Source organism: Aspergillus nomiae (assembly GCF_001204775.2).
Source record: "Aspergillus nomiae NRRL 13137 chromosome Unknown contig00535, whole genome shotgun sequence".
In the NCBI taxonomy this organism is placed as follows: domain Eukaryota; kingdom Fungi; phylum Ascomycota; class Eurotiomycetes; order Eurotiales; family Aspergillaceae; genus Aspergillus; species Aspergillus nomiae.
Window position 1 is genome coordinate 1 of NW_015378590.1, and position 18,765 is coordinate 18,765.

At 46.2% G+C, this 18,765-nt stretch overlaps 4 protein-coding genes across 4 annotated transcripts; 2 read left to right on the plus strand and 2 right to left on the minus strand.

The window, feature by feature from the left end:
- Positions 1-689: 689 nt before the first annotated feature.
- Positions 690-3,736, minus strand: ANOM_011054 (putative cytokinesis regulator (Byr4); the record flags this gene model as incomplete). The annotated part of the gene is made up of 2 exons (XM_015556310.1): positions 690-1,302; positions 1,354-3,736. 2 exons carry the CDS (start codon positions 3,734-3,736, stop codon positions 734-736), a joined length of 2,952 nt encoding a protein of 983 aa, XP_015401740.1. The 3' UTR covers positions 690-733.
- Positions 3,737-5,228: 1,492 nt separating this feature from the next.
- Positions 5,229-6,592, plus strand: ANOM_011055 (uncharacterized protein; the record flags this gene model as incomplete). Its single annotated transcript, XM_015556311.1, has 4 exons — positions 5,229-5,385; positions 5,462-5,682; positions 5,742-6,048; positions 6,114-6,592. The coding sequence occupies 4 exons, from the start codon at positions 5,229-5,231 to the stop codon at positions 6,590-6,592; spliced, it is 1,164 nt and encodes a 387-aa protein (XP_015401741.1).
- A 445-nt stretch (positions 6,593-7,037) lies between these two features.
- Positions 7,038-9,587, minus strand: ANOM_011056 (putative NADH-ubiquinone oxidoreductase, subunit G; the record flags this gene model as incomplete). Its single annotated transcript, XM_015556312.1, has 7 exons — positions 7,038-7,140; positions 7,199-9,080; positions 9,131-9,153; positions 9,211-9,225; positions 9,280-9,331; positions 9,388-9,411; positions 9,473-9,587. The coding sequence occupies 7 exons, from the start codon at positions 9,585-9,587 to the stop codon at positions 7,038-7,040; spliced, it is 2,214 nt and encodes a 737-aa protein (XP_015401738.1).
- Positions 9,588-15,347: 5,760 nt separating this feature from the next.
- ANOM_011057 (pumilio-family RNA binding repeat protein) lies at positions 15,348-18,341 on the plus strand (the record flags this gene model as incomplete). Its single annotated transcript, XM_015556313.1, has 7 exons — positions 15,348-15,452; positions 15,511-15,621; positions 15,678-16,832; positions 16,881-17,507; positions 17,653-17,932; positions 17,984-18,074; positions 18,125-18,341. The coding sequence occupies 7 exons, from the start codon at positions 15,348-15,350 to the stop codon at positions 18,339-18,341; spliced, it is 2,586 nt and encodes an 861-aa protein (XP_015401739.1).
- Between the last annotated feature and the right edge of the window lie 424 nt (positions 18,342-18,765).

An 18,765-nucleotide genomic window follows, 5' to 3' on the forward strand; every position in this document is an offset into this window, starting at 1 on the left:
TTTTAATTTTTTTTTTTTTTTTTTTTTTATTTATTTATTTATTTTTTTTTTCTTTAAAAAAAGGAGACAAGCAAATAAGGAGGTAGGTAGTATTTCTCGTATACTCTCATTGTCACCAATTGTTCGTCGAGGCGGGCGATCCCATGCTCAGATTCGCTACCTAGAGCGATCTTCTTAGTCTAATACAAACGGAACGGCTGATGCATGAATGGACATGGAGTCGGTACGAGAATTTGAATCATTTACATGAAGAGGTATATACCGCGGCAGTTATAAATACATAGAGCTCCTGCTTCTTTAGTATCGATACTCCCATAAGGCACGACATCCTATTTTAAGAAAAGCAGACAGAGAGGAAGATCATAGCATCGACCGGTTCATTAAGGTCAAGGAGTCCATAGCCTTTAGTCATAACCTCATGCAGGATGCCCATTGCAGCTTAACCACAAATAGGGTTATCCCACTATCGTGAAAACGTTTCTTACCATCATCAAAATATTTGAAGTGTTGGAGGTGGAGCATCGACCAATGAAGTATAACCCCAATGTCTCCAATGGGTATCACTGCTTCAACTTCTCTTTCACCAACCTTCCCATTCTTCCTTAGGGTTTTTTCTTTTTTCTTCCCTCTTACCCCCCGGCCCTCTCTCTTCTTTTTTCGTTACTTTTCCATCGCCCTTTTCGACAGAGGGTGGTGGGAACAGAAAGGGGATGTGTTCAATATGCCTTGATGATCACCCACCATTGTGGTCCCACGTACTGTTAAATTGCACCAAGTCTCGAATAGCCCATCGCCAGCCGTCCCCAAATCTCATACGATCGAAGCCGACCCACCTATCAACTTTACGTCTCCATTTTTCTTCTTCTGCGCGCTGACGCCTGATGAATTCTGGGCCAACATCAAATTCTTCCGTCATAGGCCACTCGTCTGACGAATCCCCACAGCTTCGATCATCACCGCTCCCACCGAACCCAAAATCGTCATAGGTACTCGAGTTTCGCAGTCTGGAACTGCTAGTCTTGTCGTCGAGGTCACCAAGACCGGCGAAAACATCATCCTCATCCTGGATTGCCACCAGCCCTTTTGTCCCTGGTTGCAGTGGCGCCAGTTTAAGCCAGCACATACGTTGTGGATCGAACACCATCCCACCAACTACCTGCACATTCTGCATCGCGCCTACATTAGTGATAAGAGCGGGTGCTGGCTTTGGTGATTTGGGTGAACCCTTTTCAAACTCCCGAATCAAGCCTTCGTTTCCTTCCCAACGGAAAGCAGTAGGGTTGTATTGCATGCCATTTACAGCTAGGTCAGTCAGTCTATAGTCCAATATCCCCGAACAGAGAATCAACGTACATTTGGGCTCCTGGACACCTGCTCCCAAAGGTTTAATTAAGTGTGGTTTGCATCCAGCCGCAATAGCCGGTCTACCCTTTCTGCTTCTTATTGCCGAGGTTAAAGGAACCCGCGAGACTGTTTGTGCTTTCCAGATTGCGTTCAAAGAGGTAAGCGAGGCATTCTCACGAGCCTTTGCGTTGAATGTCATCGAGGCGATGCGCTGCTCCCTTGCGTTTCTTGAAGCGTTGGTATCCCGTGCAAATCTGGGGGTGGAGTCATGAGATTTCGAGGTAGTACCGAGTACCGATTGTTGGGGGGTAGGAGTTTGTGTCCTCGCTGGTATGGTGTGGCTTCGATTCAGCCTACTTCGAAGAGACCGCGGGGCTCCACGTCCAGAAGGAAGCTTCACGAATCGGCTTTCTGCTGAAGTAGACGTTGGCAAGTCATCAAACGATGCCAGTTCAGTACCATCACCAAAGTTACGCCGACGGGTTGGGCGGGTAAGTGTTCTCTTTGAGGAAGTGACTAAGGCCTCGGGACTTGAATCATTTATACTGTTACCGAAAGCATCATGGCGATTTGAACGAGACAGGCGAGATGGCGCTTGCGAATTGAATGTGTCATTGGAGCTATCCGAATTTGTACGACGGGATGGCCGGTAACTTTTGACACTGGCATGGTGTGACTGATTTTCTGACGCCCCAGCTGGGATAAACGGTGCATGTGATTTACGGCTCAATGTTCTCACGTCATTTGCGCGATCAACCGGAGTTCTTGGTCGGATGGTAGAAAAGCTCGATCCGTCTAGGCGAGAAGGGGAGCGCTGGAAAGATGGTGTCGCTGGCTGTTGTGTGTTTCGCATCGATGGCATTGACCGTTTCTTTTTCAGTAGCTGGTTTCCCGCAGTGATACGTTCGCTACCGACGGAGCTCTTTGGGACTCGCGAACCGACATGTCGTCTATTTGGAGCGGAGTTAATCGGGGACATTAATGTAGATCCAGATGGTGTAAGACTAGATAGTGATGAATGCGAAGAATGCCCCCCTCCTCGTGATGGAGGCGTCCGGAACTTCGATAGAGGAGCACCGCTTTCTGAAACGGTTTCCAGGTGTGTTGAGTGCGGACGATCGTGATTAGAAAGACGGGGTATCCGAGTCTTCGGGGAACCTGTTGTGTGCGTGAAGGTCAGAGTAGTTGCCGAACGCCTGGCTGGGCTGCCAGGACGTTCCGTCTTGCATTTAACGTTTGGATTTATCGAGAGCCTTCTTGAATCAAAGACGTCATCGTCCTCGATTTCAAGACCCGAGAAGAAGTTATCTGTGCTGGCCGACTCACGGCTTGGCTTCGCTAGTTTGGGGTGGCTTAAGTTTACATACTTCGGTTCTTGCCGCTTCTTAAGAGATGACTCTAAGTCCAAAGGTCCGTCAGGGATGATGAGGCCGTCTAGACCTTCATCCTCACTCTCCGCAGTTAGGCAACTGGAAGCACTGGGACTGACTACAGAGACCGAAGAGCTTGGATTCGATCGATGATCCCTTGTAGTACCACCAAATCGGACACCAATACTGCCTTCAGACCAGTCAATATCTAATTCATCCGGCGTAGGACTTGAAATCCTCGAGATGCGCTGTCGATGTGATAGTTGTAAAGGCAGGTCATCTGCCGGCAATTCAAAATCCTGCTCAAAGTCCTCTGAGTCACGGTTCTGTTTGTCAGGCTTCGAATTGCTAAGGAAACCATTCCTCTGCGGAGACCGAGATACTGGAGCTCTGATTGTAGGAACATCATCTGCATCGTCGACACTATCATCGACCGGGTAGCTATCCAAATTTGCGAGTGCAGACTGCAGGTGGGAAGAAATGTCATCACTCCAGAAGGGTGAGGCCGACGTTTTCACAGGGCTCGTAGCAGCAGAGCTAATCTGCCGGAGCGATTCCGGGAACGTCGACTCTTGTGGACTCTTTAACTCCAAGACACCATCTGGCCCTGGGAACTCCACGTCTTCGGACCAGTCATCAACAAAGTTTTGCTTAGGTTTCCTCCGCCCCAGGCGTTTAATAGTGCCCCCGACGAGAGCTGACCTGGGCAAATTTGCAGGTAAAGGAATTCCTGCACTTTTGGCAGACGCTATGGCTTCTTCGTTCACACCTTCTTCGTTATCCAGTAGTTGAACTTGCCAATCCTCGTCTTCACCCACGTTGGAGTCAAGATCGGAGCGTCCGGAACGACGAGAGGAAATTGAATCTCGGTGACCAGACCGACGAATAGATGAATTAGTTACTGATGTGGCACTTGATGCGGTGCGTAATTGGATGTCCTCGTAGCATTGTAGGTCGTCATCATCGTCCCAGCATTCGATTGTTTCTTCACCATGGCGTACCTGGAGTGTTAACGACTCCATGTCAGAGAAAGTGTTGAACAAAAACGAAAAGTATAGATCGTATTTCCGAGGGACAGGTTCAGATATTTTCGGTGTTGAAACCCACTGCGTTGATACAGAAGAGGAACGTCATTCCGTGTGAATGGAATCGGCTGGATTACGGTGACTTTGCGGGTTTGGTAGGTGGAGCGATTTCTTTCTTTTTCCTGGAATGGTGCGTATTTCCTGAAGCCCCGTCTCCTTCTCAAAATATTGATACGTCAAAACCAAAAGAATCGTAGACGGATGGTAGAGGGTCAAAAGCGAAGTCACGCGTGCCTCTACAGAAGAGAAACGGAACAGGTGACCCGGCCTACGGAGAAAATCGACACGAGCCTGATACTCAGCAGTCGTGCTGGTCCGCGTTGTGGAGTGGTCGTGGCCGTGGTCGTGGTGGCTGGAGGATTCCTTCAGAAGAGAGATCGTTTAAACGTTAGGTAACAAGGGGTTGATGAACTACACAACCATTGGCGGGTACATCCCAACTGGAAAGCCTCTGTCAATGATTTGTAGGGGGTTTCAAAGGGGTTAGGTTTGAGTGAATCTTTCCCTTTTCCAGAAGAAAGTGCTCCGGGGTAGTTAATGACTGAGGAACGGGGATTTAAGTAATAGGAAGGGAAAAGGGTGGACATGGGAAAAGGCACTTACGGAGTACTACTATTATTTGCTCACTAGTCGCATCTTTAGTTTGGGTCTGGTGGCACTAATTAGTTAGTGGTTAATAGTATAGCATGGTATTAATACTATTTAGTAGTATTATCATTTATTACTAGTAGTATTGTTCACCCGGATCCACAAGCCGTTGGATGCGTTCGGCAGAGGGATCTAGGTACGTAGTACCTGGTATTCACTTGAAGTGAGTCGCCTGACACACTCTGGGCGGTTTTTCCAGTTAGGTTGCTCCGGTAGCTATGAATAAACATTCGATGTGTATAGAGTAAACTACAGGGCGTAATGATGTATCAAATATTCCAACCCATTCTAGGTAGTCTGTTTTCATACCAGTTCAAGGTAGAATAAATATAGTATATTACCAGCCAAATCAAACAACGCCTTTGACAAGACAGACCTCGAGGACTTTATACATCGTATCTATCTAGAATCTCGAACCATACATGTCAAAGTATACGTGAAGCTCTCTACCCAACAGAGAAGCAGACATGACAATGTTTTAAATTTTACTAAAAGTAGTTAAGGCGCGCACTACTAATGTTAGTGGAGTACTGCACCATACCTCCGCACATCACCTGCAATGCTACTTTGTGGCTCATCCTCATTCTTAACCTTACCTTTTTTTGATGGGTCAGAGGAACCTAACAGGCAGCCATCTCTATACCTGGCCTGTAGCCTATGATGACCCACTGCATCTGAAGCTTTAAGATACTAGCTTAAATAGCAGCAGCAGCAGCATTCGTACCAATATTCCCTCTGTTCTAAATTGCCTGTCACTCGGCCATCTTTGGCGCACCTCAGTATGTCCTCCGAGCTTGGCTTGTCTCCTCGGGTTCTGCGTCTACCCAGGGCTGACAATCCTGAATCATATGTACTTGTTCATATCACTCGCACTGGCTCGTCTCTTGTGGACTTGAACGTTACGGCTACTGAAGGCGAGAACCCGTATACTTGTACAGGTACGCCGACCTCTTACCTTGCTGGATTTTATTTGTCGTTCAAGTAATGGAGCATGAGCTAAGACAATCAGGGCAGTGCATAAGTCGCACCTACATGAATTTCGCTCCAAAAACTATGAAGGTAACGACGAGGAATGGGCGCAAATTGTGTCACATGTCTTTGGCCAGCTGGATGAGTCCGACGCGAAGATGAAGAAGCTGTGTGGTATTGAATCGTCGGCTAGCATCATTGGAGCCAGTGACGCCGAAGATAAGGAGCTAGTGATCACTATTCGAAAGAGGATCCAGACCATAACTGTATGTGCATTTTGCATGTAAACACATATTTTAATCTCTGACAACTTAACAATTTACAGCAAAGACTTGGATCCGTGACTCTCAGACAAGATGACCAGCAATCTATCCAGCTCTTTGACTGGGCAGGGCTTGCTGCCGTCAGGGCCTATACCCTCGAGCAGCGCTTCACTTCTTTGCTTGCTCGCTACCGCAGTGCTGAGACCATGATTAGACAACTCAACAAGCAGCTCGAGGAGTTCGTTTCCGCGAAGACACAGCACGAAGAACAACTAATAGTCAATTTTGTCCAGCTGTTGAACGAAAAGAAGCTCAAGATACGCAACCAGCAACGCCTGCTAGCCACTGCAAAAGTAGACCGGGAAAAAGGTGAGGTCAGGTTAGATATTATCCAGCACGGGATTGACCGTTGACCCGTGATTTTATAAAACCAGTGTCTTGCATTCAGAATGCAACATCAGATCAGCATCTCCGACCGCACAAAAGTATCCGGGTCACGAAGCGTACTGCTGCGGAAATGAGTGATGATGAGGCGGAGAGTGAAGCGGGATTCGAAACAATGGAATTCGATCAAACTATGCACTCAAATGACTCTGAGAAGGCCAATGAAATGGCCGATGAGCGATCTTCAACACCTCAGCCTCTGGAGGAAAGTGACGAAAATACCACAGATGAAGGGTCTCCCGCGCCCTCAGATCCGACCGGCAGTGAGGACGAAAGACATATGCTCGAACGTAGAGGTCCAACTGGTCGCTCTGTAATTAAGGAACTGCCCCTTCCTCCTCCACGAAGAGAGCTTCCATTTGCCAGGAAGGTTCAAACGGCCGTAACAAAGCCAAAAACACAGGCACATCAGCAGGAGAATAATAATACAGAGGATACTGCTGGGGAGACAGATGACGATGAGCTATGACTGGCATCAGTATGTAGTTAATAAACAGTATTTGGGCGTATACCGCAATTCGTGTTGCACTGAACACTTGTTACTCTTTAATCTTGTGATAACCATCGTCAACAAGCTGGACACCCTTCAATTTGTGAAATGCGACTAACTTCAACGCTTCATCTACAGGTTTGGTATTATAATGAATACTCGAAGATCCTAAAGTACCTGTATACGCAAAAGCTGAATTTTACCTCAATCTTATGTACAAGTTCACCGCTACTGACATCCCATTTTATACCAGAGGGTGATATGGGAGGCATCTTGGGAATGAGGTGGCAAAACATGACGACTAACAGTTTCAATGATAAGGGAACAAAACACAATAAAGAAGTATAGGTGTTACAACGACAACGCCTAGACAATAGACAAACAAGAAAAAACCTAGGCATATCATGCTTTAAGTGGCAAGGGCTTAGCCGTACAGAGCCTGGGGAGACATTTCACCAGCGGCCATAAAGTTCGTCTCTGGGTTTCCTGTGGCCTTAGCTGCTGAGCATCGGGCCATCGTTGGCGAGCTGTATCTCGATTAGAAACGAAAAATTACGTAGATGAAGCAACCGTAGGGGTACATACCTCCGAGAAATAGAGTCGGTAAAATAGAAGTCATCGATAACCCTCTTGAAAGGTGCCAGGGTTGGCTGGGTGCCCTTGTTCTGTTCAACCAATTGAATCTTGCTCAACAAGCCCAGAGATGTTGGCTCAACGACATCATATCGGCGCATCACAGGGCTAATCTCTTCCATACGGTCGCGAAGTGCTTCAACGTCATCGTAGGGAAGAGGCACATCAAGGAACTCACTGGTGGCACGAATAATCTTCCAGTCATCGCGTGCAGCACCAGGCAACGAGGTCGCCGCGCGTGTAACTTGTACACGCCCCTCAGTATTGATATATGTGCCGGACTTCTCTGTAAAGGCAGCACCTGGAAGGACAACATCGGCAAGTTGAGCACCACGATCACCATGATGTCCCTGGTAAATGACAAAAGCATCATTCGGGATCTCATTCTGACCAACTTCATCCGCTCCGAGGAGCCAAATCATCTTCGGTTTGGTCTGAGCAACTTCCGGAGAGGGTGTGGTGAAGCCAACTTCGTAGGCAGCAGCACGAGATGCAGCACGCTGGAGAACATTGTACCCCTGCCACTCGGGAGTGTTGAATGTACTCGAATGCTTCTCTACAAAGCTGCCTACTGTCTCAAAAATCGCTTTGGCGTCTGCGTGCTCTGCTGCAGCGCTACCAACGATGACCATGGGGCGTTTGGCGGAGGCAAGCTTTTCACCGAATTTCCCTGCAAGAGCCGTTTTTAGAGCGGAAACATCGGAGCCAAAATGCTCAAAGTCGAAGGTACTCTCAAACTTTTCACCAACAAGTCCGATCTCAAGATCAGAGCGCAGATACTGTTTGCGGATGCGTGCGTTAAGGACCGAAGCTTCGTGGCGAGGGTTTGTAGCGACCAACAGAATGGCATCAGCCTCTTCGATACCATAGATCTTCGAGTTAAAGAGATAACTCGAACGAACGTCAACACCGTGAGCAATGGGTGAGCTGCCACCTGGCTGGTCCAAAGCAAGGTTATCAGAACCAAGCTTGTTAGCTAGATCTTTCATGGCAACGAGCGATTCAGCGTCTACTAGGTGTCCAGCAACAGCCTTGAACTCATTTTCCTTGGGCTGGAGTTTCTGACGAGCCGAGGAGATTTCAGTCAGTGCTTGTTCCCATGTCGCGGGGACGAATTTTCCTTCCCTGCGGATAAGAGGCGTTGTAAGTCTCTGGGTTTTCAAGCCGTCGCACGCAAACCGCGATTTATCGTTAATCCATTCCTCGTTGATGTCGTCGTTGAGTCTCGGAATGATGCGCATGACCTCCATACCTCTGCTATCTATCCGGATATTGGAGCCCAAAGCATCATGGATATCAATAGATTCGGTGTGTTTCAACTCCCATGGGCGAGCACGGAAAGCATATGGCTTTGAAGTTAGTGCGCCGACGGGGCAGAGATCAATAACATTGCCGGAGAGCTCAGACTCGAGGTTCTTTTCCAGATAGGTACCAATCTGCATATCGTTTCCTCTGCCGGCAGTTCCGAGTTCCGGGGCACCAGCAACATCATTCATGAATCGAACGCAGCGGGTGCAATGAATACATCTATTCATAGACGTCTTGACCAAAGGTCCGATGTTCTTATCTTCCACCGCTCGCTTGCCACCAACCTCATGGAAGCGCCCACGATCGGCACCATAACGCATTGACTGATCCTGAAGATCACATTCACCGCCCTGGTCACAGATGGGGCAATCAAGGGGGTGATTAGCGAGGAGAAATTCCATAACGCCCTCCCTCGCCTTGTGGACAAGCGGTGAGTTGGTCTTCACATTCATTCCCGGCTGTACGGGCCAAGCGCACGATGCCACTGGTTTCGGTGCACGTTCAACTTCAACTAGACACATACGACCTAAAGCAAGGTTAGCAAATCTTTAAATTTGGCGTTATATAAGAGCATACAATTTCCTGCAATCATAAGCTTTCTGTTGGGATGTTAGCAGCGGATATAAACTTGGCTTCCTAGAGAGGGCTGAGCGTACTCGTGGTAGCAGTATCTATTGGGATTATGGTTAGCTTTATTTAGTAATCTTCACTGCACGTCACTATACCTTGGGATTGTAGCGCCCGCTTTCTCGCAAGCTTGAATAAGAGCTGACCCGGCTGTGGAAAGGTGTAAGCAGGGAGAGCTAGAACGTCATATCGCGAGGTTAAATCACCTTCTACTGAGACTTTTTTGCCATCTAAAGCCATGGAAATCAGCTTCAACACAGGTATGGAATTAGAAGATCAACGAAGCCATACCAATTGTAAGTTCTACTTCGGCGAGGCGATGGGTTGTCGTTGCAAAGGATCTAAGGTAGTTGACTTTTGGGCCCCGGACAGCCCGGGCGGCCGCACGAAACAACTGCGGCCGCATGCTGCGAGAAATTAAAAGGGTAGGGAAGGGAAGGGAAAGTAATTGGAAGAGGAGAAGGGTGGATGAGGCCCAATGCAGAGCTTGAAGAGCTGATGTTCTTAAAGAGAGCACTTTTGGCTTGTTCGGATTCTGCCAGTCAAGTCGGGGCGTCACTCGCAAATTGCCCGCCTCGCATTGGCTCGGTTATGCGGCAAATCATTTAATCCGAGCCACACCGTTTAGTCACGTTTTCTAAGCACCATGGAGGTGTTTTCTTTCCCTTTTTCTTCTTCTTCTTCTTCTTCTTTTTCTTCTCTCTTTCTCATATCAAACTCATTCACGGGCATGATTATTGTAGGTGGCAGGGCTTTCTTCTATCCCTCCCCCCTCTGCTACATGTCCCAAGAACAAATGCACTGAGCTGGAGCTCCTTAAGGTTATTCTCATCCTATTGATGTGACTACCTGATGAAGGTATAGTTCTTTACTGACAGTGGCAACACTCATTGTTGTATATGTATTGATATAGATGAACGAGTGGGCACTAGTTATTCTCTAATAGACTCTTGTTAGTATCCAAGTACACCCTGGTAACTTCCATGGGCTTACAGCCTCAGAACTTAAGGAATATCTTGAGGAAATTCTGTCGGAGATTAAGCGATCGAGCCAGGTCATTGACTGGTTAAGATTTCGCACACTGCTAACTCTCTTACTATTCGAAGGTACTACGTAGCTTATATAGCTGCAAACAAGGCACTCGAAATCACAGCATTGTAAAGGAAGCTTATTGAACATGTACTTCTATTAAGAGTCTTCCATACCAACAGCCCCCCCCCCCGCCCCCAGGAAAAAAAGGGGGAAAGCACGCGCAAGAAAAAGATAGAGAAAAGGTGCCTCACGGCAAATTGAACATTGTTAGGCCGCAAGATCAGACCACTCCGAGGAGCAGAGTGATGACCATGAAAATCAGGGCCAAGACCATCTAAGAGTCACTTGGCTGCCAAGTCGTCTCTTGCTTTGTGCCAGGTGGTAGCCATGCCCTAGTATTACTGCTTCCCCTGGGGCGGACTCGGCCTGGTCTATCATCGTCCTTCTTCGGGTTGTTTGAAAAAGAATGCGTGTCGTCTAGAAACTGACGTTCAATAGTTTTCCCCGATGGAAATACATAACCGTTCGAATCCCATGTTTTAGTTGTACTCCGGATGTTTAGCGGAAGTACGTTTTCCTTCGGACGAAAGTGGTCTGCGTTCGCCCTTTGGTCTGCTAGGTCATCATGGCTGTTGCGATCGTAGAGATATAGTCCAATGAACGTAAGGACAATGCCAATTGCCTGCATAGCAGTGGTTGAATTGCCAAACCATACTATCGCAACGACAATGACAAATACTCTCTTAACCAAAGATGCGACTGAGTAAGAAACTGGGGATATCATGGATAGCAGAACGAATGCTAAGATATTTTGTGCAAAATGGGAGACTCCGTTAAACACAAACTCAAATATGAGAGCACCATGATCTAGAGAGTTCTCCTTGTCTGACAGCGAGATGGATCCATCCTGCATTATATCTGAAAGTAATGGATAACCCTCGCAGAGAACCCAGATTGGAAGCGTTAGTATGAAGGCCAACCCAGAGCAGTAGCAAAGTAAATTTAACTTGTCCAGTTTCCGTTGAGCAGACAATTGCGTCTCCGATTCTCCGTGCGCTGCTTCGTTGAACAGCTTCTTGGAAAAGATGTTTTGCGAAACGAAGACTAAAGCCGCAACCAATGCGCACATTATTCCAAAGAAATTGGTGGAAAACCCAGTGGAACAAGCAAGCATAACACCTAAAGTCAAAGGAACAAGAGATAGGTAGGTAGCACTGGCATATCGGATGCGAAAGAACACGCGATATGCTAAGACTGTAAACAAGGGCGATAGTCCCTTGATTGTATGAACTAGCGAGACAGGTATTTGGGAAGTGGCCATGGAACTTAGTATGTGGCCTGCTAGCTGAAATGCTGCAAGTGGCAAGGCAGTCATTATAACATCGCGTGAGGGGTAACGGATACCGTTTTTGAGGGCTGGTACACTATTCCTGAGCCATGGTAGTATCTTCGACAGATATGACAGCAATAAGCACCATATTGATACAAAAGCGAATTGCACAATTGTAAGAGTAATGGGTTTTGGGAGTGCATTCAAGATGGATTTCGACGACGTGTTTGTTAGGGCGGAGGTCATGTACCAGATAAGGCAAAGACTCTATGTAGACGTGAGCCATGATTCCTGATAAGGCGCAAGAACGATTCACCATACTATCAGTTTATATGACACCGGCGCCGGAGGGCTTGGGCCAATTCTTGCGCATTGGCACTCACACTGGCATTACGTGTGCGGATGGTACTGATTGCCTCGCTGATGCTTTTTCTCGGCTTATGCTTTGGATGCCTGACTGTATACTCTGTAGCAAAATGGGATGCTTTGCGCGGTTCCCAGCGATCATTCGGTGTATAATTTGTCGCAAAACTTGAATGAGGTTCTCTTGAATCTGCAGCTATTTCATATTGATCGTCCTTGAATTGCGGGAACTTGTCTATCGGACTGGTAGTCATCGATTGTGCGGGACAATCAGTCGCTGAAGTCTGCAAATCTGACTGTCGTATAGAAGAGCGCCGTCCAGTGCCAGTAACAATCGCTGTAGTCATTCCTAATCACTTGGTAACTGGTTTTTCATGTCTTTGTGGTTTGTTTTCCTTGAGACTAAAAAATAGATCTGAACGGTAAAGTTGAGCGGCCGTACAAACGTCCGTGATAATCTGGGCAGAAGCTGAGGAAGGCCAATTACTCCGACTCTCTCAGGCAAATTTTTCAAGGAGAATTCTCGCGTGCTGGTGGAAAGGCGTATGAAGTCGACTTAGAAGGATGTTGGGGTATTGGATGGAACAATATCCAACTGCAGTCTTGTAACGTTTGCGGTTCTGTCGCTGGATGACGAATCCTTCTAGCGAATGAACATCAAGGATGGGAACATGGTGCGGGACCACACCTTATCACCAAATTTAATTTACGGGATACGTACGGAGTACTCAGGCATCCTACCCGTGACCTACTCCATAAATAATGGAATTACACAGTATAACTTGTTAAATGTGTACGGAGTACTTTACTACGTAAGGGGTCTCATGTGCGGCTCAGAAACTTCTGACAAGCTGAACTCGAGTCATGAGACGAAGCCCTGGTTACTACAATGTAGCATAGGTCTTATTAGTAACATCGTTGTCTGACTGGCACATACCAACTGAATGCATGTTACATGAACCTATATAATTTATTAGCCACGGAAGGAAAGATAATGGTATATCAGTCTTGTTCGTTGATGTATCTACATGTGTGCCTCTATACTCTGAATACTTATTGCCATTTAATGCCTAAAATGCGTTGTTTCGCGGACAATCTTGATTCAGGCCTACTTCGTCTGGCATATGTGGTAGTAATATTGATGGTAGAACCACGTGACAGATTTAGCGTACAAAGTATGCATGATCTTCAGTTCTTGGCACTTTTGTTACCTACATAACTCAGCCCATTCTTAATTATTTCTAGTTCCGAGTGGAGTTTTAAAATCAGTACTATCAGAAGTATAAAATATCTGCAGTAAACTAAATTTATCTTGATTTAGTTCTAAACTTCAGAATTCAATTTAATAACGAACTGGCTGAGTTATGAGCGTTCAAAAAATAAGTTATCTATAGAGATGGTGCGCGAAAATTGAAAAAAGGTGCCAAGAACTGGAGATCATTTTGCATGTAGTAGTAGATGAAATAGCGGCAGTTGATGAACATGATTTATGTAGGGAGTAGGTTGACAATATTCACAGAACTCAACTGTAGACAAACAGTGTAGTCATAGATCCCCAGCATATCTACGATTGATTACGATAAAATGATCCTATAGTAATTTGGGATATATAGATAGTAATAGAGCTCACAGTTTCTTTCCCCTTCTACCCTACGTCCCTGTCTTTTTTCTCTCTTTTTTCTCCAAGGAAGGGATTTAAGCTTTCACGCTGCGTACTATACTACCCTAAAGAGTCAGGGGAGACAACCCCCAAAGTGAACATAATATACTCTGTAATAATAATAGAGGTGGAATGATAGAAAACTAGCCTACGTCTAATATATGACAATCATATCTTATTACTATTCACTAATCATCGAAGTCTTCGTAAAGAAAAAGAGAGAAAATCCCTCTTTCGACGCTACTGTCCAGAGACAGGTTTGTTGGATCTATATATAGTCTATTTGAAGGGTATCTAAATATCCCACCGATTGGTTTCCACTGGCTTTGTTTTCTTGCTTCTGGCGAAGGTATGACATGGTTTACTGAGGGGGAGTAACATTGCGATAAAGAACATGAATGATGGATGATATGAATGAGAGAGATTGGCGATACAACACTAGCTACTACCTAGTCATATCTCATACTCTGGAAGAATTATAGACATATCTCTGTTAATCTAGTCGAATATCACCGTCGCAGACTTCAACCTATCTGCACCCCAAGTCTTGTAAAGTTATCTGATTGCAATTTTGTTGTCACTTGATGACTCAACTATTCGATAGAAACAATGAACGAATGAACAAAAGACAATTACTAGCACGGTATGATTTTATGAAGCTACCATATGATTCTGCTTAACCTCTATCTAGAATCAACTGAAGGAACCTTTTCCTCGAAAAGGGCATTACTTTCCAAGCTTGAAATGATGACCCCGATCTCACCAAGCTTGGGCTCCGTACTACTACTAGTAGCGCTGGTAGCAGTGCTACTTCTGCCACTTCCGGGAGGATCTGCTTAAAAAAAAAGAATTTTCTTGCTTAATGTTGTATACATCTATCTAGGGAGTTGCTGGTCCTGAGAGCCACGGAAGGTATGATTTGGAAATATGTCGATGATGACCGGGCTGGCCTAAACACATCGCAAAATGGCCAAACTGATGTAGATGACTATTTGAACAGGAAGTACGTGTTAGTAACTAAATATACTAGTTTATTCAAGGTCAGGCATGGCCTATTACTTTACTTAAGTGGAGCTGGGCTTAGGAAAGTGACTTCACTGGAGAGGTCCATCTCAATGTAGGATATTTATAAAAGTGGAACAGATACTGTGAAGTGGAATTTCCGGTGTTGATAATCAAACTCATACTGGAGCAAGCTGCACCATACTAGGTACTCAGTGCCACTGTTGCTGCTCTGGTATGTAGATTCCTGTATGTGCTAGCTATCTTGCTAGATGCCGATGAATATCACTAGGAAGATCCGGGGCATACTGATCTGGTCATAGCCAGATATAATAGGCAATTCTCTCCCACGGTAGTCTTCACATTTTGTTTTTGGGTCATTCTACTAGCACTACCTAGTACTGGTAGGTGAGGTCTTCTCCATGGATACTCCTCCTACTTCCTTAGCGGCTAGCGCATTCTTCCATTTAGTCCCCATCGTTACTTCCCAATACCATACACCAATGATTTATTTCTTTTTTTTAGTGTCCATGCCCCAATATCTCCATTTCTGATCTTGTCTCTTCTAGATTCTGCCATCTATCTCGCGTCTCTTTCCCCACTAAAGATAAAGCCTATCTCTTCACTTACTATCATCTTTTAAGCATTTGCCCCAATTCCAGTTTGTTGTTGCATGTGAAAGCATTTGGATTTCAGACAGTGTCGTTTCTAGCCAACAGCCTGATTGTGGTTAAATTGTTGCTTGTTTATGAAGGCTTCCTTCGACTATCTAGGCAGAAATGTCACTACTGTCCACCGGGTCTCCTACAATCGGCCGCAGACTCTCTGAGGTCAAGTTATTCTCAAACGATGGACAAACATCATCTTTTGGACGTGAAGCATCCGTAAGTGCTGCAGAAAGTAAGAGTGCAGCTATTCCATAATAATCATACTTTACTCTAGAACAACAAGCATATGAACGCTTCTAACAGCCCCCCCGATCCTCTGGTATCCTCCAAGCTTGGGAATTTTCAACCCACAGTTGGTGAATTCAATGATATCCCATCGAACAAGGTCAGGTTTCTTCCAAACAAAAATTCCATGAAGGTAAAAATGTCTCACAATCCCAGAAGCAGAAGTTGGAACATCCAAAATCCATTTCTCCAGTTGATAACTCCGAGATGGGAAAACTACTGGCCAGGCTCTCGCCCAAACCTCAACCATCAGGTATCAAGCTCTCAACAAACCAGGGAATACTCACAAGACTATCCGAGCAGCAAACTTTACTTGATCGGCAGAGGCGTGCTCTTTATAGCAGCTATGAGAGTTTAGAAGGGCATGGTGGAGCCAACAAACCGTCTAGTATTCTGCCGCTTACTTCAACCTCGGGGCCAGTTCAGTCTCTTGCCCAAGATTCAGCCCTACCGGACGCCACTAACACCGACTCATCCGAAGTTCTTCGCCTAAAGCAGGAGCTACTTGCTGCCAACTCAAGGATTGCACTTCAAGAACAAGAGCTTGCACAGACTCGCGTAATCAAACACACACTGGACCAAGCCCTTGGCCCTCCTTCCGAAGTTGACTTCAATGGACGGGAGGTCACGGAGCAAACAATCAGTGATTTGCAAAACGCCTTCAACGCTTCGAATCCAACTTTCAGCCAGCTTCAGGATGGATGGAGTGGTCCAGACGACTCTCAATCAGACATTTCTGATGCGCTTTCTACGGGTGCATACAGCCGGTCGCGAGGATTCTGGGTTCCCCCAATTCAGCAGAGGTTTAATATGAATATGACTAACCCAATTACTGATAAAGCTTACGGCGAGCCAATGTCAATGTCTAATAATTTCTTTAGTCAAGATCTGAGTAGGCCTTGGGGGCACCCGCTTCCCCACATTGGTGTCTCAGGAAACACTTCGTCTCAGCCTCATCGTGTGTTCTCTGGTCCGTTAACTGGAGCTTGCAGTTTCGATGCACGCTTTGCCAGCGAGCAAAGTAGGTATGCTTCAGGCTCAGGCGCTGGGCCATGCCGGTCTATCACACAAGCCAACCGCGGTGGGTCATGTTTTCCAACGCAGAATTCTCCTTGGGGAACATTCGCTGCCAGCTCCCCGAGTATCCAGGCGCCTAGATCACCTGCGAACCGCCAAAGCAGCACATATCAACAGATCGGATTGTATCCTCTACCACCTTATCATCAACAGCCAGTTGGGACTCCCCTATCTCCGACAGCCTCTGAGTTTACCTCTTCCAGCGCGACTGCACCGCCATGGACATCTTCAGCCGTGAGGAGTACCTAATCTTGTATTCCTAGCACATGCTCACGCTTGTAGGTCGGTGTGAGCTCCACTCAGACGTACATTTCGCCTCTCGAACCACTTAATTACCGCAGGCTCCTCGACAAAAATGTCTCTTGTGATTGGAGGTATATTGTTGATAAAATTGTTTGCAACAATGATCAACAGGCTTCTATTTTCCTACAGCAGAAACTCAAAGTTGGAACAGCTGAGCAAAAGTATGAAATTATAGAGGCCATAGTGCATCAGGCATATCCCCTAATGATTAATCGTTTTGGCAACTTTCTTGTCCAGCGTTGTTTTGAGCATGGCACATCTGAACAGATAATTGCCATTGCAAATGCAATAAAAGGCAACACATTGAGCCTTAGCATGGATCCGTTTGGCTGTCATGTAATCCAAAAGGCATTCGACTGTGTCCCTGAAGAACACAAAGCTGTTATGGTCCATGAACTTTTACGCAGAATTCCAGAAACAGTGATCCACCGGTATGCCTGTCACGTCTGGCAGAAGCTTTTCGAGTTACGATGGAGTGGTGAACCTCCGCAGATTATGGCCAAGGTCAACGAAGCACTGTGCGGAATGTGGCATGAAGTCGCTTTAGGGGAGACAGGAAGCTTGGTGGTACAAAACATATTTGAGAACTGTGTGGAGGATGAAAAAGTAAGAGTTTCCGTCTCTGCTATTCTAAACGGGCAGACCCCATACACCAAGGAGACAGCCAACACACGACCAGCATAAAAACTCATGAAGAAGGAAGGAAGGGGTTTTAAGTATACACGGGCAGAGAATGCTGACGAGCCCTTAGCGTCCGGCTATAGAAGAAGTGCTATCCAAGATCGACCTACTTGCTCACGGCCAGTTTGGAAACTGGTGTATTCAACACATTTGCGAGCACGGCGCACCTCATGACAAGAATCGTGCCATTGAGCATATCCTCCTATGGTCAGTTGACTATAGCATGGATCAATTTGCTTCTAAGATAGTGGAAAAATGTTTGAAAATCGGTGGCTCTGAGTTCCTAGACCGCTATCTTACTCGAGTGTGTACTGGCCGTGCTGATCGACCGAGAATGCCATTGATTGACAGTAAGTCGCAAGTTCAAGCTTGGGGAGGGATTAGTCCTAAACTATAGATAGTTGCTGGGGATCAGTATGGGAACTACCTCATCCAGTGGATCCTTATGAACGCCGCGCCTCATCAGCGTGAGCTAGTTGCAAGCCATATCAGGTATGTTTTGTTGTCTAGTTTATTCCAACAGCTCTAATTCTCCCTTAAAGGAAACATATGGTCTCTTTACGTGGGTCTAAGTTTGGTTCTCGAGTGGCTATGCTCTGCTGCAACCCGTCTCATATTACACGCCCTGGACCAGGAGCTGGTATGCAGATTGGTCGGTTCACAAACTTCAATGACGATAGGTACCAAACGTCAGGTCAGAATGGAGGCCGATTTAATCGTGGAAGCCAATGGAACCCTAACTACCCACCATTCCGTTAAGATCGGCAGCAAAAGCGTTTGCAAACAATGGGTTCAATTCTCCCGTTACTTGAGCCTCGGGGGCAACATGAGCTGGGTCTGTGGTGCTTAATGCACGGGTATACGGCTGACACAATATAGTATTGACTTAGTATTCTACGGCGCTCTCGTCCAGGGTTTCGCGACGCTCTGGTCATATTGGGCAAGGAGTATCTACAACTGACTGATAATGAGCGGTCCTCTCAACGTTCTGCGCTCCATGTTCCATGTATCTAAAGCTAAGACCCTTTTCTTTGTTTCAGCTTGACAAAAGAAAAAAGTACTTTCATGAAATAGCTACATTTTATCAGAAAAACAAAGCTACAGGAGTGGGTTGTTATGCGAGAGATTTGGTTTACGGAAGCAAGCAACACTACGTGTGGAGACTCACCTTTTATGTGCTATG